Source organism: Aethalodelphis obliquidens, unplaced genomic scaffold, assembly GCF_003676395.1.
Source record: "Aethalodelphis obliquidens isolate GAN/ISIS:26980383/991018 unplaced genomic scaffold, ASM367639v1 scaffold38, whole genome shotgun sequence".
NCBI classification, from domain to species: domain Eukaryota; kingdom Metazoa; phylum Chordata; class Mammalia; order Artiodactyla; family Delphinidae; genus Aethalodelphis; species Aethalodelphis obliquidens.
Genome location: NW_020837982.1, coordinates 18884488 through 18906832, shown reverse-complemented (window position 1 = coordinate 18906832; position 22345 = coordinate 18884488). Strand labels below are relative to the sequence as shown.

Genomic DNA, 22345 nt, shown 5'->3' with positions numbered 1-22345 from the left:
CGCCGCACCAGCGTGGAGCCCGCCCCATCTCCAGGCCTGAAGGGCCTCCCCGCCTGCGCTGTGGTCATCGTGGGGTCAGCGCCTGGGAGTGCCCTCGGCTCAGTCTGTGCTCGTCCCGGCTGCGCTGCTGGGTTTCCTGCCCCGGCAGTGACAGCTCTGATCTGAGTGGTGCTCTGCCTTGCTCTGGTGCCTGGAGGCTGGGTGGGCACCGGCGGGGTCCTGGTCCCTGAGAGCAGGGTCTGACTGGCGCTCCCCCCTCCTCTTTCCCCAGCTGGCTGGAGATGCTCACGGTCTATCCCAGGACCAACAAGCAGAACCAGAAGAAGAAGCGGAAGGTGGAGCCCCCCACACCACAGGTGAGGGCGGGGCTGCCAGCTGGCATCCCCTTGGTGGAGCTGGGGCAAAGAGAGTGCACCCTAGGAGGTTGGGGGGCTTCAGTACCCAGCCTAGAATAGGGCGCAAGGGAAAGGGGTCACGTCAGGGGTGAGGTGGCCATCAGCCCTGGGGTCCTTTCCTTCCTTCTGTTGGTCTGTGAGCTGCACACTCCTCTCCGAGCCACAAGGCAGGACCCCTACTGGGAGGGGGTGGCCTGCTGTGGAGCTGCCCCCAGAGGCATCCACCCTGCAGGCAGGGGGTTCGCAGCAGTAGCACAGTGCGTGTCCCTCCCCCGACCGTCCTGCCAGCTGCTGGGGAGCCGGGAGGAAAGGTTTCAGCTCAGCTCCACTTCCCACACAGAGATGATTCTGCAGACAGCAGGCTGAACAGCGGGGCTGGGCAGGGGGGTCCTAGAGTGTCCCAGCCAAGTGAGGGGCTCTTGAGGGGCCCCACTTATGCTCTGGGTTGACCATAAATGGAAAACACTGGCACTGGCCTTGATTTTGTGCCTCTGCCTCAGATCCCATGAGACCAGAGTGGGAGGTGGCTGGGGTGGTCCCACCAGGTCCAGCCCTTCCCTCCCTGGCTGGCCTGTAGGGGCTCAGGGCACTGGAGGGATTCAGGGACTCAGTGAGCTGATTTGCAAAATGGGCCTGTTGAAGTCTAGTTCTCGGCTACCCGTGTGTGTGGAAGGAAGTACTGGGCCCGTCCTGGGTGCTCAGTGCAGTTGACCCTGGAACACATGGGCTTGAGCTCTGTGGGCCCACTTTATGTGGGTTGTTTTCAATAGTAAATCCTGCAGGACTACACGGTCCGCGGTTGGTTGGAGCCGCGGACATGGAGGAACCGCGGATACAGAGAGCCGACTCTAAGTTGTGCTGGATATTTGACCGCTCAGAGGGGGCAGCGCTCCAACCCCTGCTTGTTCAAAGGGCCAACTGTACATGTGATTCCTTTCCTCTCTGCCCCAAACTTTCCTGTTACTCAGTTGTCTTGCCTGATTGAGCCTCACAGCACCCCTGAGAGTGAACAGGATGGTGATCGGGGGTCCCGTGAGCATCTCACAAGCCCCAGAGCCTGACAGCCCTCCCGTGGAGAACCTGGCTACCCTCTGGGGCTCATCAGTCCCTGCTGGCTCCTCTGGGCTTCCCTGGGTGACAGAGGTCTGGGCAGGAGAGGGAGGTGTGTGCTGGCCCGGTCCCCTTTCTCCTGCACGTCCCCTCAGACTCCCCTGGCCACGCCTGCTCTGGGCTGCTGCACAGGCCCTCCTGCTGATGGAGTGTGGCCCCGGCCTGCTCTCAGCCGATGGTCCTTGTCTGCCTTCTGCCCACCCTCCCCGAAGGGTCCCAGGCCAGCATCCCCCTGGAAGGTAGTGTCCCTGGCAGGAAGTCGGCAAAATGGAATTGCACGCGTTCCTAGAGACAGAAGGTGGAGCTTCCTGCTGGGGAACAGCAGACACACAGGCAAATCCCCCAAAGCTTCCTGATTTGAGAGAAAACCCCAGGCGGAATAAGGGTGTTTAGAGTTCCATCGCGTTTCCATAGCGATGCCTTGGAAACAGTGTTGGAGCAGAGCTCCTGCCTCCAAATAAGGCAAATACACATACAGAAGGCATTTTCAACCAGGCCGGGGAATTTGGTTGTGTCCCTGCTTCCCAGTTGTCCCTTCCCCTGTGACATCCTCTCCCCGCAAATGCTGCTTCACATTTTGGGTTGGTAGCAGGAGCCATGTGATTGCAGGGTGGGGAGATCACCCTCTTCCCTGAGGGTCTCTTAGAGCCCAGGGTACTGAGGTCCCAGCCTCCTCTGCTCGACCTACGGCAGGCAGGGTGTCTCGTCCTTCTGCCCTGGCTCCCCTGAGCATCCCATTCAAGGCTGCTGATTTCTGGAAGCTGTGAGCCTTCATCAGGGACAACCCCCTGTCAGTCAGTCTCGTGGAGGGCTGTGGGGCCTGTCCAGAGGAGACTTGGGTCCGGGGGGCGGGGGAGGGTCTCTGGGCAGGCCTCCCCTCCACAGCCCAAGATGCAGCTGTGGGAAAAGCCTAATGCCTTAGGGGCCCCCATAGAGACAAGAACCCAAGACCCCATACCTAGCCTTTTTCTCATGGCCCCGGAGTTTGGGATCAAACCAGCTGGGGGCTGGAGGTGTCCCTTTGCTGCACCCCACGCTCTAGGAACTCAGGCGGGCAGGGGAGCCCGGAGTCCTGTTTCGAGGAGGGTGTCGAGGCATTTGGGAGCTGGGGCCTTGGAGCGTGCAGGCACCCCTCAGGCATGAGGGGGGATGAGGATTGGGCTGTGGGGGAGAGCAGACGTCCTCTCTGCCGGGGGCGGGGGTCCCAGCAGAGCCCAGCGCAGTGGGGGAGACAGGCTGGCCCTGACCAGAGTCTCCGAGGCTGGAGCCTGAGAGGCACAGGCTCCCGGGAGCTGCTTCTTGCTCAGGCTGTTTGAGGAAAGACTTCCTGGTAACGAGGTGCCTGGAGAGGAGGAGTGATCATCCACTCAGGGTGTAACCAGCGGCCCTTGCCTCCCTCTCCCCAAAGCCCAGAGCTGGGACTCGGGTGAGGCCAGGGGCCATGTGTCTCCCAGCCCCGTGTGCAGGCCAGGGGCTGGATCCTCTGTCTCCCTACCTGCTCAGGCTCTTGGCCCTTGCTTCTTGGCGTTTCTTCAAAGACCCATAAAACAGCAGACCTTTCTCCATGAGTGAGGCCCCACGTCAGGTCCAGGGCCCGGCCCACCTCAGGCCCATACATGTGCTGTCAGCTGCCACCTCTTCTCAGGTATCTTATTTTCCACTTGGGTGCTTGCTGCCATACCCACTCCGGGTCAGGACCCTCCTTCTCACTGGGTCCCTGCTCAGTTTCCATGCCCTGGAGGTAGAAAGCAAGGCTTTCTGTGAAACCCCCTCCAGAGGGGCCTGCTTAGCATGTGGAGGCTTCAGAGGCCCCTTGACTGGGGCCTGCCTTCCTGCCCTGCTTCCTCTTTCGTCTCTGCTTTGAAAACCCTTTCTGAGCAGCCAAACAGCACAGACTTTATTATGGCACTGACAGCCCTGGACGTGCAGCTGTCCCAGCCACACAGAGACAGCACCTGGGAGCCTGGGTGTCCCCTCTTTCCTCTCACACAGGCACCAGGGATCTGTGTTGGCGTGCACCCCGGCACCCTCCCTCCCGTGATGGTGACGCCTGGGGGGTGGGGGTGGTGCCGTGTGGCCCTGGCCCAGCCCCTGCGAAGTCTGCTGTCCACCCAGCTGCGCTGGAGAGAAGCAGCCCCTCTCCTGCAAGCCACAGTGGCTTTGTTCCTGCCGCTAGACTGCCCTCCTGTCCCTGCTGACTCGGTGAGGCTTGGCATAGAGGCAGGAGAAAGCAGGGCTACCAAAAGGAGGAGAAAAGCTCCCTGTGGGCCTTGGCCGCCATCCGGAGAACCCCAGGGCCCCTGTTCTCTGGGGTGAGTCCCCAGAAGTGGGAGCCTGGGAGGGATCTGTGGGTGCAACCAGCCCTGTGCAGGTTGGGGGCCCAGGCCCAGGAGGCAGGTCTGGGAGCGCTTGGTGCTGGGAAATGTGTTCCTTAAGCTCCCAGTCACTGCCCCTTGCATGTCAGGCCTGGAATTTCCTCTGCCTCTTGAGGATCCTTGCAAGCCCACTCCCTACCCAGTGCTGGGCTCACCCCAGGCATCAGAGAGGGGTATGCATGTGCCAGGGTGCTACACTCATGGCGTGGGACTGAGAGCACTGGCAGGAAGGGCCTTCCATCATGGGCACAGCGCCGCCCCTCCCCCTCAACCCTTTTTGGCGGCCTCTGTCTCCCTTGGTTGTCTCCCTTGGTCCAGCCTCCCCTCCACAGAGGGGACAGATGCACCGAGCAAGGTCTTCAGGTCACCCCCGCCCAGCTCTGCAGGAGGAATCTCAGTGCCACCCTAGGCCCGGCAGAGCCACGCCCAGCCTCTGAGCACAAACCTCAGGTTGTTGGGAGGGGGCAGGACAGCGGCACCCAGAACGGCTTCTGCTTAGGAAAGCGTCACCGCTGGGGTGTGGAGCAGGGGCCCCAGGGCCAGGCTTCCTCGGGTCATTGGAGCTGGTTCTGTTTTAGTCTCAGGAAACTGTCAGAAACCACACCATGTTCTTCCAAGTCCACTTCTTCCGTGGTGGGTCAGAGCTCTCGGGAATCTCCAGCTGGGGAGTCAGGTCTGCTAATGGCTCTGCCTGAATGGGCGGTCAGGTGTATCCTGGGTCTGTGGGAAGAGTCATCCTGGCTTTATCCCATCCCAGGAAGCCTGAGATCCTTGCAGAACTAAGGAAACTTTGGACCTGGTGAAATGCCTGTCTCTCACTTTGGGACACAGGGTGCCTGGGCTTCTTGGTGGCTCCTCAGGGGTGCCCGTACAACGTGAAGCCCCCTCTTGGGCCTTTCTCCTGCTCCCGGGGTGCCTGGTGGTGGAAAGTGCTCAGAGCCCCACTCTGCCTCTTACTGGCCGGGCGAGCGTGGGCTGCCGCCTCCTCTCAGCCCAGGCATCCTCCCCTGCGGGGTGGTTGGTGAGGGCTGGAGGGTGCGGCGCCCCGAGAGCCCAGCAGGTGGTCCCTGTGTTTTGGGGAAAGACAGCTGAGATGTGCCTCATTTCTGGGGGCACCCAGAGCCATCCTGCTGGCAGCCCCTCAGCAGCAGGCACCCCAGTGCCCTGGGTGGGCAGGGACTCGGGCCCAGGGCCCGAGCAGGTGCTGCATGGTGGCGGGGGTCCCAGCCCTGCCCTGTCTGGGCTCTAGGCTTGCAGTGTAGAGTTACGGTTCTCTGTGTGCTCTGGCCTTGGACTCTGTGTCTGGCTAAGTACCTCTCGCACAAATGCTTCTCCCTTGGGGCAGCACCAGCTCTGGCCTGGGTTCCCACCTGGGGTGCTAGCTGGGGCTGCAGAAGAGAAAAAGCTTCCAGCCCAACCAGGACATCTCTGTTCTGAGCCTTCCCTTCTGGCATTCTGGGCCTCTGACATGGTGTAGTTGACCTTGGTAGCCAGGTACCCGGGCGGCTCAGCCTGTGTGCTCCCAGGCCCGCACGGACACCGCTCTCCCCTGCAGGAGCCAGGGCCGGCCAAGATGGCTGTCACCAGCAGCAGCAGCAGCAGCAGCATCCCCAGTGCTGAGAAGGTTCCCACCACCAAGTCCACACTCTGGCAGGAAGAAATGAGGGCCAAGGACCAGCCCGATGGGAGCAGCCCGAGTCCAGCTCAGAGTCCCAGCCAGAGCCAGCCTCCTGTGGCCAGCACCCTGAGGGAGCCAGGGCTGGAGAGCAGAGATGGTAAGTGGTGGCCGGGCTGGCCCTCGGGCCCACCTGTCCTGGTGCCCCAGCTGGAAGCACTAGAATGGGCCTCCCGACAGAGCTGGTTCTGGGACTCGGGGCCTCTGAGCCGATCGTGAGCCCCGGGCCTCAGGCTCCCTCACCTTGTGTCCGTCAGCCCCGGGCTGGGCCTGGCCTGGTGTGGGACCTGGGTCGCTGGCCTCCAGCCATTGCCCTGCCTCTCCCCTGTAGCTCTTTTAGTCCTACCTGTAAAGGAGGAAGACAGCACCTGCTCTGTGAGCCCCAGGCAGGTGTCGTGTAATCAGGATGCTCTGTAACGAGGTCTGTGTACAAGGGGGCCTCTGGTTCCTGTGTCTCATGGCTGCTTCGTCTTCAAGTCCCCGTTATCTCTGGAAGCCCACTGTGTCCTGAGAGCAGCAGCAGTGAGGGCTGTCTCGTCCTGCTCTGTCCCATTCTGCCCAGGCGCCTGGGTGAAGCAGGGGAAGAGGATGCTGGGGAGGAAATGGTTGGCATGACTGCGCTTCTCCACCTAGCACTTGGAGTTGCCTGAGCAGAAGCGGGGCGGCAGCCTCAGCCTCCCTCGTCCAGGCCCTAGAGGGCTCTGCACGAGACAGACTGGCTTTTCCCTTTACACCTGTCCAGGCCACTAGAGGCGCATGGACAGTTGGGACCCAGCTCGTTCAGGTGAAATGCATCTTGTACAGGCTCTGGGCAGAAGGTCCCTCAGCCCTCCCCAGGCAGCACACGCCCATCCACATCCAGAACCGTTCACTCCTCTCACTCCTGCCAAGGTGCTTCTCTGCCCGTCCCTCCAAAAATGTACTAAAAGGTTGCGTGGCTAGTTGGCCCCTGGATTCCTCCTTGATGTTCGGTAGGAAGTAGTTGTTGCTGGGACGTCTCTCCTGGGAGAATCCTGCTCTCCCAGCAGAGCCCCCAGTCTAGAAGCTCAGGGAGCCCCTGACAGTCTGTCAGCGGCAGCCCGGTAGGGAGAGGCAGATAAGGGTAAGTTCCTCTCCTGGGGCTCTGCCCTGGGGGGGCCACGCCAGCCTTTGGAGGTGGGAGGTAGAGAGGTGGCCTGTTTGGATCTGCGTGCCTTCTTGGAAAGTCCTCAACCAGAGGTGGCAGCCGGCCCAGCATGTCTCCTGCCCCTCTTCCAGAGGAGAGCACCTCGAGCAGCGAGCGTGTGGACTGTGGCCGCAAGGTCCGGGTGGAGAGCGGCTACTTCTCCCTGGAGAAGACCAAGCAGGACGCGAAGGCCGAGGAGCAGCCGCTGCCGCCGCCGCTCTCCCCGCCCAGCCCCGGCACTCCCACCAACAGGTACAGTGGCTCCGGCCCGCCCTCCCGGGAGCTTGGCCGTCCCCTTCCTCCCCCAGGTCCTCAGCCCTCTGGCCGAACCGTCTGCAGTGGCTCCTTCGGCTCCCTGGACACAGCCAGCCGGCCCCCTACCCACGTGGACTCCGGCAGCGCTGGGGGGCGGGGTGCAGAGAGACCGGGGCGCGCCTCTGCCTTTAAAGCCAGCAGGCAGTATGCCACCCTGGCCGACGTCCCTAAGGCCATCAGGATCAGCCACCGAGAAGCTTTCCAGGTGGAGAGAAGGCGGCTGGAGCGTAGGACTCGGGCCCGAAGCCCTGGCAGGGAAGAGGTGGCCCGTCTGTTTGGCAACGAGCGGAGGTAAGGGCGGTGGGGGGGGCGACTGGAGGGCCATGTGCTCGCAAACGTGGGTGCACACTCTCCCACCCTTGCAGCCCCTGCCGTGCACACTCACATTCTCTTAGACACACACCCACCTGTGCACCCTCACACACGTGCATTCCGTCACATTCTCGTACACCCTCACACACTTTGTTACATGTTTCCTCCCCGCGCCCCCCCGCCCCAACACACACACACACACACACACACACACACACACACGAGTGCCTGGGGAGAGACAGGGTTTGGAGATGGGCCAGGGCCAGGGCTGGTGGAGGTGTGGGACTTGACTGTGGTCTGAGGGTAGGAGGGCCCTTCCCTCGTTCCCCTGGAGAGTGGGGGGCAAGATCTTGCAAGGTTCCATCTCGGAGGCTTCAGGCCCAGGCCCGGCCCAGAGTGCCCCAGTGCCCCTGCCAGTAGGAGCTTCCACTCCTGAGTCTATAAATGGGGCGTCTGCCCAGCAAGAGGGTTCGCACCCAGCTGCGTGGGCTGCTGGTGGGATGTGAACCTCTCCAAACGATTCATGTTCTGGAAAAAGAAAATCCATAGTTTTCATTACATTTCCAAAGAAGTTGTTTTCTAAGAAAGAGGTTCAGACCCAAGTTCCACAAGTGTCTGTGGAGTGTCCTGCTGCCACCCTCCCCCTGCCCAAGCCCAGCTCAGAGTTGGGGCGAGCTATGGGGACAGACTGGGTGGCCCTGGGCTCCCCCTCGAGGGGTTGGCTGGGAGCAGGTTGCTTTGCTCTCCTGCTCTCTTGCTTCTTAGCACCACCTGCTCTCCCAAATGTGCCCTCCAGCACTAGGAAGAGAGAGAAGGAAACAAGGTGCCTCAGTGCTGGGGAGGGGGAAGCTTACCTGTACTGGGGGGCGCCCTCCAGTGTCTGTCCGCCTGGTTCATTAGTAACCTTGAGAGATGTATGACCACCCTGGTATGCAGGGGCAGAGACGGGGGCGCAGAAGCAGGGCGGCTCCTCACGGGAACTGCCTGGGACAGCAGAGCCACGACATAAACCCCAGGCCGGACCGGGGAACGGGAGGGCCCTGCTGCCAGGATGGACCCGGGACAGGGCCGAGGCTGTCCTGAGCGCACTTAAGTATAAGTGAATGGACTTGCCAGAAGTATAAGTCAACGACTTGCCAGATGTAGGCGGCCAGTCTTCTTGCTGCATCCTGGAGGCCCCTGAGTGGGCAGCCACACCTGGTTTGGCGGGGACCAAAGAATTAACATTCAGCGCACCTGCTTGGCTTGGAGTTCCCTCTCAGCTAGCAGCCCAGGCTACACGGCATCTCTGGGGCTTTGCTTCCGCCTGCTCTTCGCTACCACGGGGATGTGCTTTCACCTGGTGCAGGCTGCCCTGGGGCCCCTCCGCGCTGCATCCTAACACTGTCACGTCACTTTCCTACTGACCCCTCATGACATCTGACTGGCTGCTGTCACTCTCCGAGGCCTGCTTTCTGGTCCTGAGTAGCCGCCCCTCCCAGTGCTGGACTGGATTCCTGTCTCTGGTGATGTAGAACAGAACCCCACGTGGGCAGGACGCCGGCCACAGCTACCCAGAGTGGCAGTGGCCCGGGAGCCCGACTGGGGGGCCTCAGGGGTGGGTTTCCTGACGAGCCCTGGCCCGGAAGTAATCCTTCTCGGATGGCGAGCTGCTGCCGACTGAGCGTGGGGGGCCCTGGCCCTGGTTGAACTGCTGGTGACTGACCCCAGAACCAGCTGCCGGCGGTCCTGTCTGCGCCTTGGCTGGCAGCCTGGAGAGGTCGGGTTCCGTCCCATCACTGGCCCACCTGGGAGGCCTTTGCTGTCACACCTGCAGGGCTTCAATGGACCCAAGTTTCAAAGGCCCCACTTGGCAGAGTCAACCGTGGCTGACTCCCTGGCAGGTGGCGCCGCCCTGTCCGCTCCTCTGACCCCCTCGCGGCCATGGCCGGCTCGCAGCATGCGATTCGCCTGTGCCTTGCCGGGCGCTGCTCCTCAAGGCCTTCCTGGGGCTTTCTGGTCCCGGGGTCAGTTGGAAGAGCTCTCGTTCTGCATGTGGCGGCACCGAGGCCTGTGAGCGGGCCTGGAGTGTCCTCTAAACCCGGCAGGTCGGTTGGGAACAGGCCACCTCAGCCGCCCGGCCAGCCCAAGCACCCGCGAGAGCTCCCCGTGGTTCCCAGGCCCTCCCGCCGCCCCGGCTTCCCGCGCTCGCTCGCTCCCCTGCTGCCCCTAGGCCGCACCGCTGCTGGCCCCGCAGGCTGCCTGCGGACAGCTCTGTCCTTGGAGGAGACTCCGCGGGAGCTGAGAGCGCCGCAGGCCCTGGCTTCACAGGGAGCCGGGTCCCCAGGAGTTCTGCCTTCCTGAGGAAGAAGCCCTGAGAGCCACCTGTACTGTGCGCCTCCCGAGGGCGAGCTGGCCTCCGGGGCCTCGGGATGGGGGCCGGTTCCCCCACTTCCTCATGGAGTTAGACTTTAGGCTTCTGGGCCCAGCGGCCCTTCACTAGGTGCCCTCGACTCTGCTGCTCGTCCAGATGCAAGGACAGCCCTCCGTGTGAGGCGATCTCGGGGCGCCTGCCTGGGCGGCATCTCTGGGAGGACAGGCCTCTGGCCGGAGACACGCGGGCAGCCCCCGAGGGCGTGTCCCCCATGCGGCTGCTCGTGGCTCCTCACTGGTCGCGCTCCTCAGTGATCACCTCGGGTTTTTGCTACTTTAATTCTTTGAATAATTTTGATTTACCATGATTTGATTTTTACAAGCAGTCCTTTTCTGTTTATTCATTCTCCAGCCTTATTTTCTTTCAGGTCTTGCCCCTCTCCACCTCCTCCTGCTGTGTCGCTGTGTGACGTTACTCGCCCCTCCTCCGCCTGCTTCGCTCCCATCTCAGCTCCGTCTCCAGCCGTAGATGGCCTGACGATGCCGCCCGCCCTTTCACACGAAATCAACTTGCTTTGTTTTTAATTTGGGTTTTGATTCTTTTTACTGTTGGCAGAAACAATGTTAATTCGTGGGTCTTTTTCTTGCTAAATTTTGGATGCCCTGGGGTGGGGGCCACATCAGATATGCTGAGAAATGTGATGAGGACGGTGCCCTCCGAGGTGCTAGCTGCCTTCTGATGCGTCTGGCTCAGGAGAGGGTGCCGAGCGCTGAGCATGTGACTGCCGAGTTCGTCAGCACGACAGAGCGACAGAGTGTGCGGGGACTCCAGTGTGGGGGCTGGGAGGCAGAGGGCAAGGAAGCGTCTGGTGGAAGGGAAGGGCCTTGCCCGTGAACTGCTGGCAGCCCCCCAAAAGACCCCCCTCAGCGGAGGTGGGAGAGGGAGCAGGGGTGTCCGAGGCGAGCTGGCTGAGCGAGCGGTGTGCACTGCCGGGGCCCTGCGCGAGCCAGGCGTGGGGTGTTGGCTGCGGGAGCCCCTCCGAGACTCCGGACCACGTCCCCTCGGGCTCTGGGGGACCCTGTCTCCCCCTCAGCCGCCTCATGCTCTCTCTTGCAGGAGGTCCCAGGTAATAGAGAAATTTGAGGCCTTGGACATCGAGAAGGCAGAGCACATGGAGACCAACGTGTCAGCCGGGCCCTCGCTGTCCAGCGACACTCGCCAGGGCCGGAGCGAGAAGAGGGCCTTCCCCCGGAAGCGGGTGAGCGTTCGGGCTCCGGGGCGGCGGGGGCAGGGTCAGCACGAGGCCCCCACACCCACCGAGGCCCCACTCACACCCGGACGCTCTTCTGCCCGGCCTCCCGCTCGCATCTCCTGGTTCTCTCTCGGGTCTCTCATCTCCTTCCCCATTGAGTGGACATCTTGAGGGTGAGGCCTGTCTTCTGCGTCTTCCTCTCGGAGCTCCGTCCGTCTCTGCTGAAAGCTGCTCTCGTGAGCCTTTTTTGGGTCCCAGGTCGTAACCAGAGCCAGTCTCTTCCTCTCTGAGGCAGTCGGGCCGCGAGGCTGAATACTTTTCCTTCCTCTCTCTTTCGGGTGGTGGCCACAGCCCCAGTTTCTCTCCACCCAGTCCCCAAGGTGGATTCCGCTTCTGAAACCCACCTCTCCTGGGCCACCCGCCTCTCGTGGCCCCGCTGAGTCTGCCCTCCGTCTTCCTCCTGTTCTCTCTGGGCTCAGAGGGGCCCTAGTGCTCACTGCACAGAGCCCAGCGTCTTTCCTCTGTGACCCCACGAGGCCCGGGGAGGACGGGGGCCAGGAGAGCCACATGGCTGGTGCGTCTGCAAGAAAAGGCTGCTCTCCCACCAGGGTGGCTCGGCCCCGGCCGCGGGCAGCTGGAGGCGTGGGACTAGGAGTCTGGGCGCAGGTCCTGTCCTCACGGGCAGAGGTGCTGAGGGAGCCCAGACGGCAGAGCGCCCCCTCCTCGTCCGGAACATGGCCCTGCAGCCCGGCCCTCCCGCGGCTCCAGCTGCCCAGGGGCTGGCTGGTGCTGACGGGGCTGCTCTCTGCCACAGGACCTCCCCAGCGAAGCTCCTCTCCCGGACGCCTCGGCCTCCCCCCTGTCTCCACACCGAAGAGCCAAGTCACTGGACAGGAGGTCCACGGAGCCCTCCCTGACGGTGAGCCCGGGCGCCCGCGCTCCGAGGCCTGGAGACGCTGCTCCTGCTGCTTCTGTCCCCTGGGCTCTTTGCTGCTGCTGCCTGTGCCTCCGCGCTGGCGTCCCTTCTGTGCACGGGCCCTCACGTCCGTGCGTGGGAAGCAGGTGCCGTGTTTCTGCCCCTTCTCTGGGCTGCGTGGGCATCCTGAGCTCTGAGGTCCGCAGCGGAGGAGGCCATCTGGCCAGAGCAGCGGAATTCTGGCTCCGGGGAATCAGGGCCACAGGACGAACCTCCGTTCTTCTTGTTTTGGGTGTTTGTTTCTGTGACATTTTGGAGTCGGGAGCCCCCCTCTTGCTGGGCACTTGTCTTGTTCGTGGGGTCACCACGGAGGGAGCCCAGCCTTTGCTCCAGGGCATGGGAGCCGTGGCCATCGGGTGCAGGTAGGGAGTGGTCAGGCGGGTCGAGCGGGCCCATCCCTCCCTTGGGGAGCCCCGCGTGGCAGGCCAGCGTCCCAGGAGTGAGGACAGCTGGCAGCTGTATGGGCCCTCCTCTGCTTTGTCCTCAGCCTTCCGAGGAGCCTGGGGCTGATGCCGCCCCTCCCAGGCGTGGGGCCTCCAGCGGCAACCTGACTTGGAGCCGTGGGGCCAGGGTGGAGGCTTTCTTGCCTGGAGTCTGGGTTTCGCTCGCGGGTTTGGAGCAGAGGCTCCAGGACGCGTGTGGCTGACTGGTGTCCCACTACGTGGCATGTGTTCTCTTAAACCCTCCTTGGGTCCTTGGAATATAAAAACACAGCCCCATTCTGGTCGTGATGGCTGTGGAAGAGCACACGGGCCGAGGGGAGCAGTGGGCCACATCTCTTTCCACACTGGCCTTGCCTGCGCCCCGATGTGTGACACAAGCCAGGCCCAGGGGGCTGCCTGCCTGCGGCCCTCAAGGTGCTCTCAGGCTGCTCCTCAGGCTCTGGCGCACAGGTGCCAGAGGGAACAGCAGGGACAGCGCCCCGTTCGGTGCCTGCGGCCCTGGTTCTGCTTGTAGGGAAACGGAGACTCAGACTCATCTTGGCAGGTCAGTGGCCTGAGGGTCTTGGCAGGCTTGCTGCTGCGTCTTGCTTCACACGGGGCGTGGTCTCTGCTCTCAGTCTTCCTGTGGCCTCTGTGAGAACTTCTCAGCTCTCCTTTCAGCCATCGCTGCACAGCTTCCCTCCACGCGAAATGCCGGGTGACTCTGTCTGGGCCGTTCTTCTCTGCCTTCCGGGCGGCCCTGCGGGCGCAGCAGTCAGGCAGCCCCACTTGTGCTGCTCACGGGGTGAGGGGGCCTCGCGCTCCTCGAAGACGCGCGTCCGGGGAGCAGCTCTGGCAGCCCCTGTCAGGGCGAGGGGCCACGGGGGCTCCTCTGGCAGGTGGATAAGCCCCTTTCCGGGGCCCCCTCATTGGGGGAGAGACAGCTGCCTTGCCAGTCACCCTTTACCCAGAACCGGGACACCGCTGCTTTCCTCTCAACTGTTCTTTTTTTTTTCTTAGCCCGACCTGCTGAACTTCAAGAAAGGCTGGCTGACCAGGCAGTATGAGGATGGCCAGGTGAGTGGCCAGAGCTGCTGTGGTTCCTGAGGCGCCGGGGAGCAGGCGTGAGGTCCAGCTGGCCTTGTCCCTGCGGGTGTATGAGCGCTGGCCCTGTCCCCCGCCTCCAGCACACCCCCTCATCTTGGGGACCAGGGTCGTGGCTGAGACCCCATCTCCTCAGAACTGGGGGTGCAGTGGGGGTGGGGGCCGCCGGCCTGCCCACTGCCAGCACAGGGACTGTTCTCCTGCTCCCGACGGGGTCTCAGCATCAGGCCTGGGGACGTGCTGCAGCACTGGCTCCCCACCTGGTGACCTTTCCCAGAAGTTTCCCGAGAGCCCAGGCTTCCCCAGGACAGGAGGGCCTTCTGGTTGTGGGGTGGAGCCAGTAGCCAGGGTGCAGCCGCGGCCCTGCGGGGAGCAGTGGACTTGAGCAGGAAGATTGAGCCATTCGTGGCTGCTGGGGTGGAGGCCAGGCCTCCCAGGAGGCAGGAGGATGAGCCTGCGGGTCCCACCGAGAGGCCCGTAGAGTCCCCTCCCCGCTTCCTGAGTGACCGTGCCCAAATGCCCTCTTCTCTCTCTACCACATCAATCCCCTCGGCCCTGCTTGGAGCCTCAAGCCTCCCCGCCTTGCTCCTCACAGTGAAGATTTGGGAGGCCAGCTGGTTGGGTTGCTCCTGCCGGCGGCAGGTGGGCGCCCCTCTGGTTAGCCAGGGGGTGGCCGTGGCTTGCAGGTGGCCTCCTTTTGGCTCTGGGGGCCCAGCCCCTATCTGCAGCCTCTGGAGCCGCAGCCCCGCTCAGCAGCCACGCCTCTGCGGGTGGAGCACACGCAGCCCGTGGCCCACCACAGCTGTCCGCACCGCCTCGTCGCCGGGGAGAGGTTGTGCGCGCATGGCTGCCCATGGCCCGAGTGGAGTCCTGTGTGTGTCTGCCCCCAGCGGGAGGGGCCGCCTGCCCTCTGCGTTACCTGTGCCCAGTGAGGTGCCCCAGGACCCTGGCTGTTGGGTGCCTCAGAGCGGGAAGGGTGGGAGTTGAGTCTTGGTTTTCCCTTCTCTTTCAGTGGAAGAAACACTGGTTTGTCCTTGCTGATCAAAGCCTGAGGTTCTACAGGGACTCGGTGGCTGAGGAGGTGAGTGTCTCAGCTCCGTTCCTCTGTAGGGACAGGGGAGGTCCAGGTGGCACGGCTGTTCCTGGGCCAAAGTCCCCTCCGGGTGGACGGGTAGCCCAGTCCAGGTCTGCAGAGGAGTCTGACGTTCCCGGGGCTGGTTCCTGCTGGGAAGTGGGCTCTCTAGGCCCTGCTTTCAGCACCCAGGTACGGGGGTTCCGGTGGCTTTTCTTGTCTGTGTTCTTTGAAGAACACTGAAAGACGTCTTGTTTTAAAACTCAGGGTGAGTGGTTTTGTTCTTTCTATACAGAGATTTTGTGGTGAATTGAGTCTTTAAAGAACTGAACTAAATCTTGCCCCTTGTTTTCTGGACAAGGATGGGACGTGGCTGGTGAACTTGGCCAGCCTGGTTGAGAGTCCTGATTCCATGGTCGAACACCAAACAGAAGGGGCTCTTTTTTTCTTCACCTACAAAAAAAATCATCTGTTTTGAGCAACTTGGAAGTCTGTTTCTGCACCTTTTCCCTTGCATTCCACTCCAGGAATCCTTCAGATATACTCCCACATGTGAAGAAAGAGATGTGTTCCATGTCAGTGGTTCCTGCGCTTCTGTAACAGCAGGAGATCTGAAAGAACCTAAATGTCTAACGCTAGGGGCTGCTTGTATACCCTGACACTAAGTTCTGTCTGGACTGCAGTGGAAGGACGTTAGTGACACAAGCACAGATGTAGAGCAGTGTGGGTGGTGGGTCTCTGGGGGAGCCTGAAGTCAGGGGCCACAGGAGCATGGGTGTTTGGCTGTTCTGAGTGTGGTCTGTGGACCCCTGGAGACCCGTTCAGGGATTCTTCTGTAACAAAAATAGTGTCATAAAACTATGATGCCATTTCCTTTTTCCGTTGTGTTGGCCTTTGCACTGATGGGTGCCTCAGCCTGGTCATGCTGCAGGAGCAGGTGGCTGGCCCCCGTGCATCCTTCACCGCCACACACTGTGAAGTTACAGAAAGGGCCTTAACAGAGCAGGAAAGGTGCCCACTTCGGTAATACTCTGTGATGTGAGATGGGAGGTTGGCAGAGGTTGCTCCTGCTGCTTGTCCAGGTGTGACGGCCGTCCCGGGGGAGCACTCGCCCGCTGCCTGCGCTGCCCGCCCCGCCGGCCACCTCTCCTCGCGGCCCACCGCCTCTGCCTGAATGTACGACGCACAAGTGCTCGCTCGGTTTGGGTGTTCGGCAGACGTTTTCTTAAAAATGAACCAAGTGAGTCTCTTCCTTCAAGGAAAACGACCGACAGAATTGTTACCAGTGATTCAGTTTGAGCTTCCAAGCAAAACTGGAACTTTGGAAAACTTGCGTTCACCATCACTAACTTGACAGTCTCCCCCGAGCTTACAGACTCTCCTGACTGAACAGGTGGTGATAATAACAAATGCAGTGTTTGCTCCTGTACAAGGAAACGTCAGTATCTGGGGGCTCTTCCAGAGGACGAGACAGTGTCACCAGATCATGTGGGGGTGAAAGACCCCCTCAAGGAGCAGGGTAGAACCATGGGTTCTAATGCAGCAGAGGACAGAAAGCATCCCCTTCGCAGTTCACCTTCAAGAAACTACCACTTGTCAAAGGAGAACAGCCACAACTGTCTTTTTGAAAAGACTTAAAATTCACTTCCCTTTTCCAATCTCGTATCTGTGTGAGGCCAGACTGTCTTCATATGCTTCAACCAAAACATGTCAACAGGGCTTCCCTGGTGGCGCAGTGGTTGAGAGCCCGCCTGCCGATGCAGGGGACGCGGGTTTGTGCCCCGGTCCCAGAGGATCCCACGTGTCGCGGAGCAACTGGACCCGTGAGCCATGGCTGCTGAGCCTGTGCGTCCGGAGCCTGTGCTTCGCAACGGGAGAGCACACAACAGTGAGAGGCCCGTGTACCGCCAAAACAAAAAAACAAAAAAAAACATGTCAACAAACAGACTTGAGTGCAGAGACGGGTGTGAGAACCCAGCTGTCCTTGGAAGTTAAGCACTAAAGAGAGTTGCAAAAGTCTCTTGCTGTTTTTTTTAAATGATACTTTTTGTTAAAAAATGAAATGGGTTTGTGTACTTCAATGCATAAATTTTTTTTTCAATTTTTTTCCTAATTTCTAATAAGGCAGATATCATCAGTATGTACAACCCACATAAACAAGCTCTTTGGCACCATCAATTTTTAGGAGTGTAAAGGAGGTTTGAGAACCACGGGCATGGGATGTCTTTGGCAGGATGTGTGAAAAATGGTGGTGTGGATGCTTCTAGGTGGTGTGGGGTAGGCGGCGCCCTGCCTGTGAGCATGTACAGTTCACGGGGCACTGGCCTTTACTTTCTAAATCCCTCATTTTCTCCGCAGGCGGCCGACTTGGATGGGGAGATAGACTTGTCTACATGTTATGATGTCACGGAGTACCCAGTGCAGAGAAACTATGGCTTCCAGATCCATGTGAGCTGGGTGGGGTTTGCAGGGAGGCTGAGTGCAAGGGTGGGGCCGTGGGCCTGACCAGCTGGTGCCTCATCCTGTCCCCTCCTCTGCCCTGGAGCTCCTCACCCCACCCCCAATCTGTGGTCTTGGCAAACATTAAGACATTAGCATCTCTCTCAAGGCTGTCTAAAAGGGTTTTTTACCAAAGGTTCTTTCTTTTTCTCCCATTTTTTAAACGCTGGAGTTCGGGCCAGTTGGAAGGATGTGGGATGTGGGAAGTTAGAGTGAAAGTGTTGAGTTCTTAACTCTCAGGGTGCTGGGTTTTTATGCACTTGCTCTGTCCTTCATTCATCCACTTACCCACTCACTGGAGTCCTTTCTCCCCACAATCTTGTGAAGACCTCCCAACGAGGAAGGCATTGCCCCGTCCTCAAAAAAATAATCTGATCGGACAGATGAAACAGTCCTCACTGGCCATGTCATCAAAGCTCGGGGTCCAAGGGCTGCTCAGAGGTAGCCAGGCTCGTGGTGAGGGCACCGGCCCCCGGCTACCGTGTCTGCCCTCACTCTGATGCCACCTATAAGTCTGAGGGTGCCCCAGACCACCCTCACATTTGATAATTTGCCAGAAGGACTCACAGAACACAGGAAAACACCGTACTTAGGACTGTAGATTTACTTCAGCAGAGGGATACAGATTGGTACCAGCCCAAGGAAGCAACGCGTGGCGAACTGGACTGAACAGGAGGGCCCTAGATGAAGCTTTCGTGCCCTTGGGACGTGTTTCCCTCTTGGCGCTGACGTGTGATGACACACAGAGCTTTTAACATGGGAAGCTCGCCCAAGCTTCAGGCCTGGTGCCAGGCCCAAGCCTCTGTGTCCAGAGTTTTTATAGAGGCTTCATAACTGATCAACTGAACTGCTGTCCACATGGTCAAATGCAGGTGCCAGCCCCCTGTCCCCCAGAGCCTGGCTGATGGCGCATGGCCAGAGCCCCAGCCCTTCACCGCATGGCTGGTCTTTCTGGTCTGGCTAGCCCCACTGTGCATCACAAGGGCACAGGGCAAAGGCCAGACCTCCCTTTGGGGAAAGCTAATTCTTCCCCCATGAGAGCCTTAGGCGTGCGATAGGAACCAAGTGGCCTGACAGCTGTCACACTGGGGCTCCCCGGCTGGGACTCCTGCAGCGTCACCTTCTGACATTTGGGCCCAGAGACTCAGCTGTATCTCTGGATTCAGCCTAGATGCAGCATGTGGCAATGACTAATATTAACCAAACTCAGAGGAGTGAGTTCAGATCTGAAGGCCAATGAATTCATTAAAAGGAAAAATCCAGCCCCCAGTCCACCAGGCTGCAGGGCATCTGTGGGGGGCACCAAGTCATAGCTGAAGGTGGCGCCAGTCTGACGGCCCGTGCCGTCCCACCGTGATGCCCTTCTGCCCCTCATCCCTTTAGGAGGAAAAGATATGCTCAGTGAGCTAAACTTCTAGCCTCCTCTCTGTGGACAGATTTGGGGACGGTGCCAAGTTCTGGCATTGTGGGCCGCACGCTGAGCGCCCCCCCCCCCCATCTTTTTTCTTTTTTCTTTTTGGTTGCGTTGCTGCGCGCGGACTTTCTCTAGTTGCGGCGAGCGGGCTTCTCATGGCAGTGGCTTCTCTTGTTGTGGAGCGTGGGCTCTAGGCACGCAGGCTTCAGTAGTTGTGGCTCGTGGGCTCTAGAGTGCAGGCTCAGTAGTTGTGGTGCACGGGCTTAGTTGCTCCATGGCATGTGGGATCTTCCCGGACCAGGGCTTGAACCCGTGTCCCCTGCGTTGGCAGGCGGATTCCTAACCACTGTGCCACCAGGGAAGCCTCTCACCTCCCCATCTTGAAGGGCAGGCTTCTCTGGGCAGGGCACCCTGGGGGTATGCGTCCATTCCCATCACTGAGCAGGTTACATCATCATGTTCTAGGGTCACTTTCTGTGCAGTAAGGCCGTGATCTGGGACTCTCCTGGTCACAGATGGGGCGTTTCTGAGTCACCTGTGCTCCCTGGCTGATGTCGTCCACCAGCCTGACCCCTCGTCACTTTACCTGGGTGGGGGGCAGTGAGCTTATGAGTTCTGGGGCTTTCTCATGAGCCCCGTGGACTGGGAGTTCTAAGTCGGGAGAGACGGCGCCCAGCACGGGAGGCCAGCTTCCTGGCGGGACTCGGCCTGGCTCACTAGGGAGCTTTAGGATCTCGAGGGGCAAAGCTGTCCCTGGCCTGGCCACCAGACCTGGTGGCATCTACCAGGGGGCTGAGCATAAAAGCTGGCGGGGTGGCATGGGGGAGCCCTGAGTGCGAGTTGAGAGTCAGCCTTGCCCCGAGTTGTGGAAAGCACCGGAATGTGGAGGCAGCTGAGTGTCTGTGAGACGCATCTGGTGGGGCAGCAGGGACGGGAGGCCAGGTGTCTGGCAAGTGCGGGGCGCCCGGGAGAGGGAGGGGCAGGGTCAAGGGCTGGAGACCCAGAGTGCGGCGAGCCGTGTGCGGGAGTTGGCGGAGCCTGCAGCGTCCTGGCCCGTGGTGCGTTTGAGGCCGAGATGGGCCCTCTGAGACTGGTAGACAAGCAGCCAGTGTGTGGGCCTGGGGCCGGGAGAGAGCTCGTGGCAGCTGAGAACTGAGGTTGTGGGAGAAGGTGGCTGAGGTCACACTCCATAAACAGCACACCAGGAGCAGGAGGCGGCCCGGGGGCCAGCACTTCAGGGAGCCTGGAGGCCACGCCCCCCCCCCACCCCGGTTGGCCTGCTTTGGGGGGAACCGGAGGGAGAGAGGAGTGGACGTGGGTGGTGGGCTGTGGTCTAGATGGGGCGTCAGGTGGGGTCTGGGGTGGGCCGAGGTCACCCCGTGCTGTGCTGTGCTCTGCAGTGCCCTGATGCTCTCTTAGTTTTGGCCCCTGGCCACGCCAGCTCCTGTCCCGAACCCATCTTGCTAACAGTGTCTTCCCATCAGCTGTTTTGTTGACATCTCGTGGGTCCATTTATGAGTAGCCTGAGCAGCTTGAAGAGTTCTGATCCCCTCACTTCTGTAAGACAGGAGCCCATGGGCTCAGAGGCAGGGGAGTGGACTCTGTGCAGCCACCACCACATCCTCACCCGCATCCCCACCCCTCCTCAGCTTTGCTAGAGCCGCGTGGGCCGCTCAGGGCCACAGGGACTGTGTCTCCAGGCCACTCATCACCCACTGCCCATGCTGCCCCCTCCTGTGATGTCCTTCATCTTGATTGGCATCCCACCAACTCACCCAAGTGTGTGTGTGGGGGTCCAGGGATTGTCCTTGAGGTGCCCCCCCACACAAGCCTGTCAGTGCTGCGCTGTGCATGCCACCTCCTCCACCTCTCTGAAGCCCCTCTCGTCACCTGAACAACCAGCCCGGCCGCCCAGCAGGTCTCCCTGCGCCTCCTCAGCCCAACAGACACAGCCCCCATCGGGCCCCAGCCACCACTGAGCCTCGTGCCTGCCGCTCCTGTCCCCAGTCACCCTGTGAGCCTGTTGTGCGTGGTTGCACGCCCCAGGCCCACTCCCTCCACCTGGGTCATGCACCCCTTCCCCGTCCACTCGCCCACCCTCCCTAGCCCTGCCATGCCCTGGCCCCTTCCCGCTGCTCCCCGCACGCACGTTCTCCTTCCTTCCAGTCTGCGAGCTCCTTAAAGAGCAGGGAGTGTCAGTAAAAGTAAAGGCCTGCTGGGTCCCATGGGGAGGGGACGCCCGGGTTAGCCACAGCCATGACAGTGTTCGCGGCTTTGCTCTCTCCTTTGCCCTCCAGCTCTGTTCATCCTGAGTGAGGCACATACCGCACTCCTGGGACGGCCACCTGGCCGCCAGCCTCCCTGCGGGGCCTTCTTCAGGGGTGGGGAGGTGCCAGTCACTGCTAACTCCTCGTCTTCTGTGTAGACAAAGGAGGGCGCCTTCACCCTCTCTGCTATGACGTCTGGAATCCGGCGGAATTGGATCCAGACCATCATGAAGCACGTCCACCCGATCTCTGCCCCCGACGTGACCAGGTGAGCCGGGAGGGTGCTCGAGGGGCCCAGCACAGCCTGCCCCCCGGCCTTCGGTCCGCCGCTTACTCACTCTCCACTTGGCCTCCTGGGAGGTTACCCTTCCCCCTCAGGCCTGGCCGCGGGAGAAGCTCCCCAGGGCCCGGGCACTGAGCCACGGCTGGGTGAGGGCGGCTCCGATGCCGCATTCACAGGCCACCTTAGCGTTTCCTTTTCTTGACCCTTCTGCCTCACTCCTGAATCTGCTGGATTTCCGTGCAGCTGTGACAAAGCTCTCTTTGCATCTCTTGGTGCTGGAGGCCAAAGTTGGGAAACGGTTCCCCGTGTCAACATCCATGCTTCATAAACCTCGTGATTCGCCCCACACCTTCCTCCTCCTGCCCTGATGGTTAGAAACCTGAAGTTTTCATTTTACAAAAAGCAGAGAAGCTCCCTGTGTGTGGCTGGCGCTGTGATGTCGAGAACTCTGTTGCCCTGACCCTCACGGCTTCGGCGCCTTCGCCGGTTCTGAGAGCCTCTTGCTTGCGGTTTTCGGTCCGGTCGTTTAAATGCTTCTTGAGTGACTCTCTTGCGTTGGAGGTTGCGCCCAGGGGGCGACCCTGGTGCCCACGGAGTGCTCCTTGGCCTAGGGCGGCCTCACACCTTGGTCAAGTTCTGGCCTCCTTGCTAGTGACCTGCACCTCTTTGAACAAGAAGGCAGGAAGGGACCCTAAATGGAGGACTCTTCTCTCTAGTCCTTCCGTCCTGTGTTGTCTGTTCGATTGTTTGTTCATTCCTTCATTTACTGCACGAACAGAATACCTGGTTGTTCCCGAGTCTCTACGACCAGGAGCAGAGACCAAAGCTCTTTCCGGGTACTTTGAGGAGGCTGCGTGCGGTGGGTCGGGGCCCGGCTGGGGTTCGTTAGCCTTGGGATGTCGCAGGTGTGTGGCTCTGGCCTCAGAAAGGGCAGGAAGGACGCGCTCAGGCGACACATGGCTTGGGAGAGGCGCCTCCCCTCCGTGTTGGGGCCACAGCCCATGGGGACAGCAGTGTCCTCCTGATGAGCAGTGCACTCCAGGGTCAGCCGCCTCACAGCCGGGGTGCTTGCCTCACCCAGTTTGTTCCATGTGGGCTTTTATACTTTGAGGAAAAGATGGATTTTTTTTAGTGCAGCAAGGCCATGTCCCGGGAAAGTTACTGGAAACAGGTACAGATGTCAGAAGTGTGGGTTTGAGCTGCACACCGCGGCCCCCCCAAGTCTGGTGGGGAGTCGCAGGGGCTTCTTCTCCTGCGGATAGTGGCGGGTCCGGCTTGTTGTGTCATCCTAATGGCTCATGCAGTCCGAGGCCTGGGCCAGCTCTCAGTTCAGTGGCATTGTTGAAGAGGTCCGTT

General features: G+C 60.8%; 1 protein-coding gene across 8 annotated transcripts in view; it reads left to right on the top strand.

Moving 5' to 3' along the window:
• Positions 1-22345, top strand: part of MPRIP (myosin phosphatase Rho interacting protein) — a 134399-nt gene that overhangs the window by 84252 nt on the left and 27802 nt on the right. For 6 of the 8 annotated variants that reach the window (XR_003438091.1, XR_003438090.1, XM_027131312.1 and 3 more), the window contains exons 5-13: positions 272-356; positions 5436-5655; positions 6813-7326; positions 10817-10958; positions 11767-11871; positions 13371-13427; positions 14467-14535; positions 16885-16974; positions 20865-20974. Coding sequence is in view for 6 of the 8 variants with exons in the window: in XM_027131312.1 (XP_026987113.1) it covers positions 272-356; positions 5436-5655; positions 6813-7326; positions 10817-10958; positions 11767-11871; positions 13371-13427; positions 14467-14535; positions 16885-16974; positions 20865-20974 (1392 nt within the window). In the remaining 2 variants the exon portion in view is untranslated. The remainder of the gene's footprint in view (positions 1-271; positions 357-5435; positions 5656-6812; positions 7327-10816; positions 10959-11766; positions 11872-13370; positions 13428-14466; positions 14536-16884; positions 16975-20864; positions 20975-22345) is intronic. The other 2 variants (XM_027131317.1, XM_027131316.1) reach the window with 1 other exon arrangement.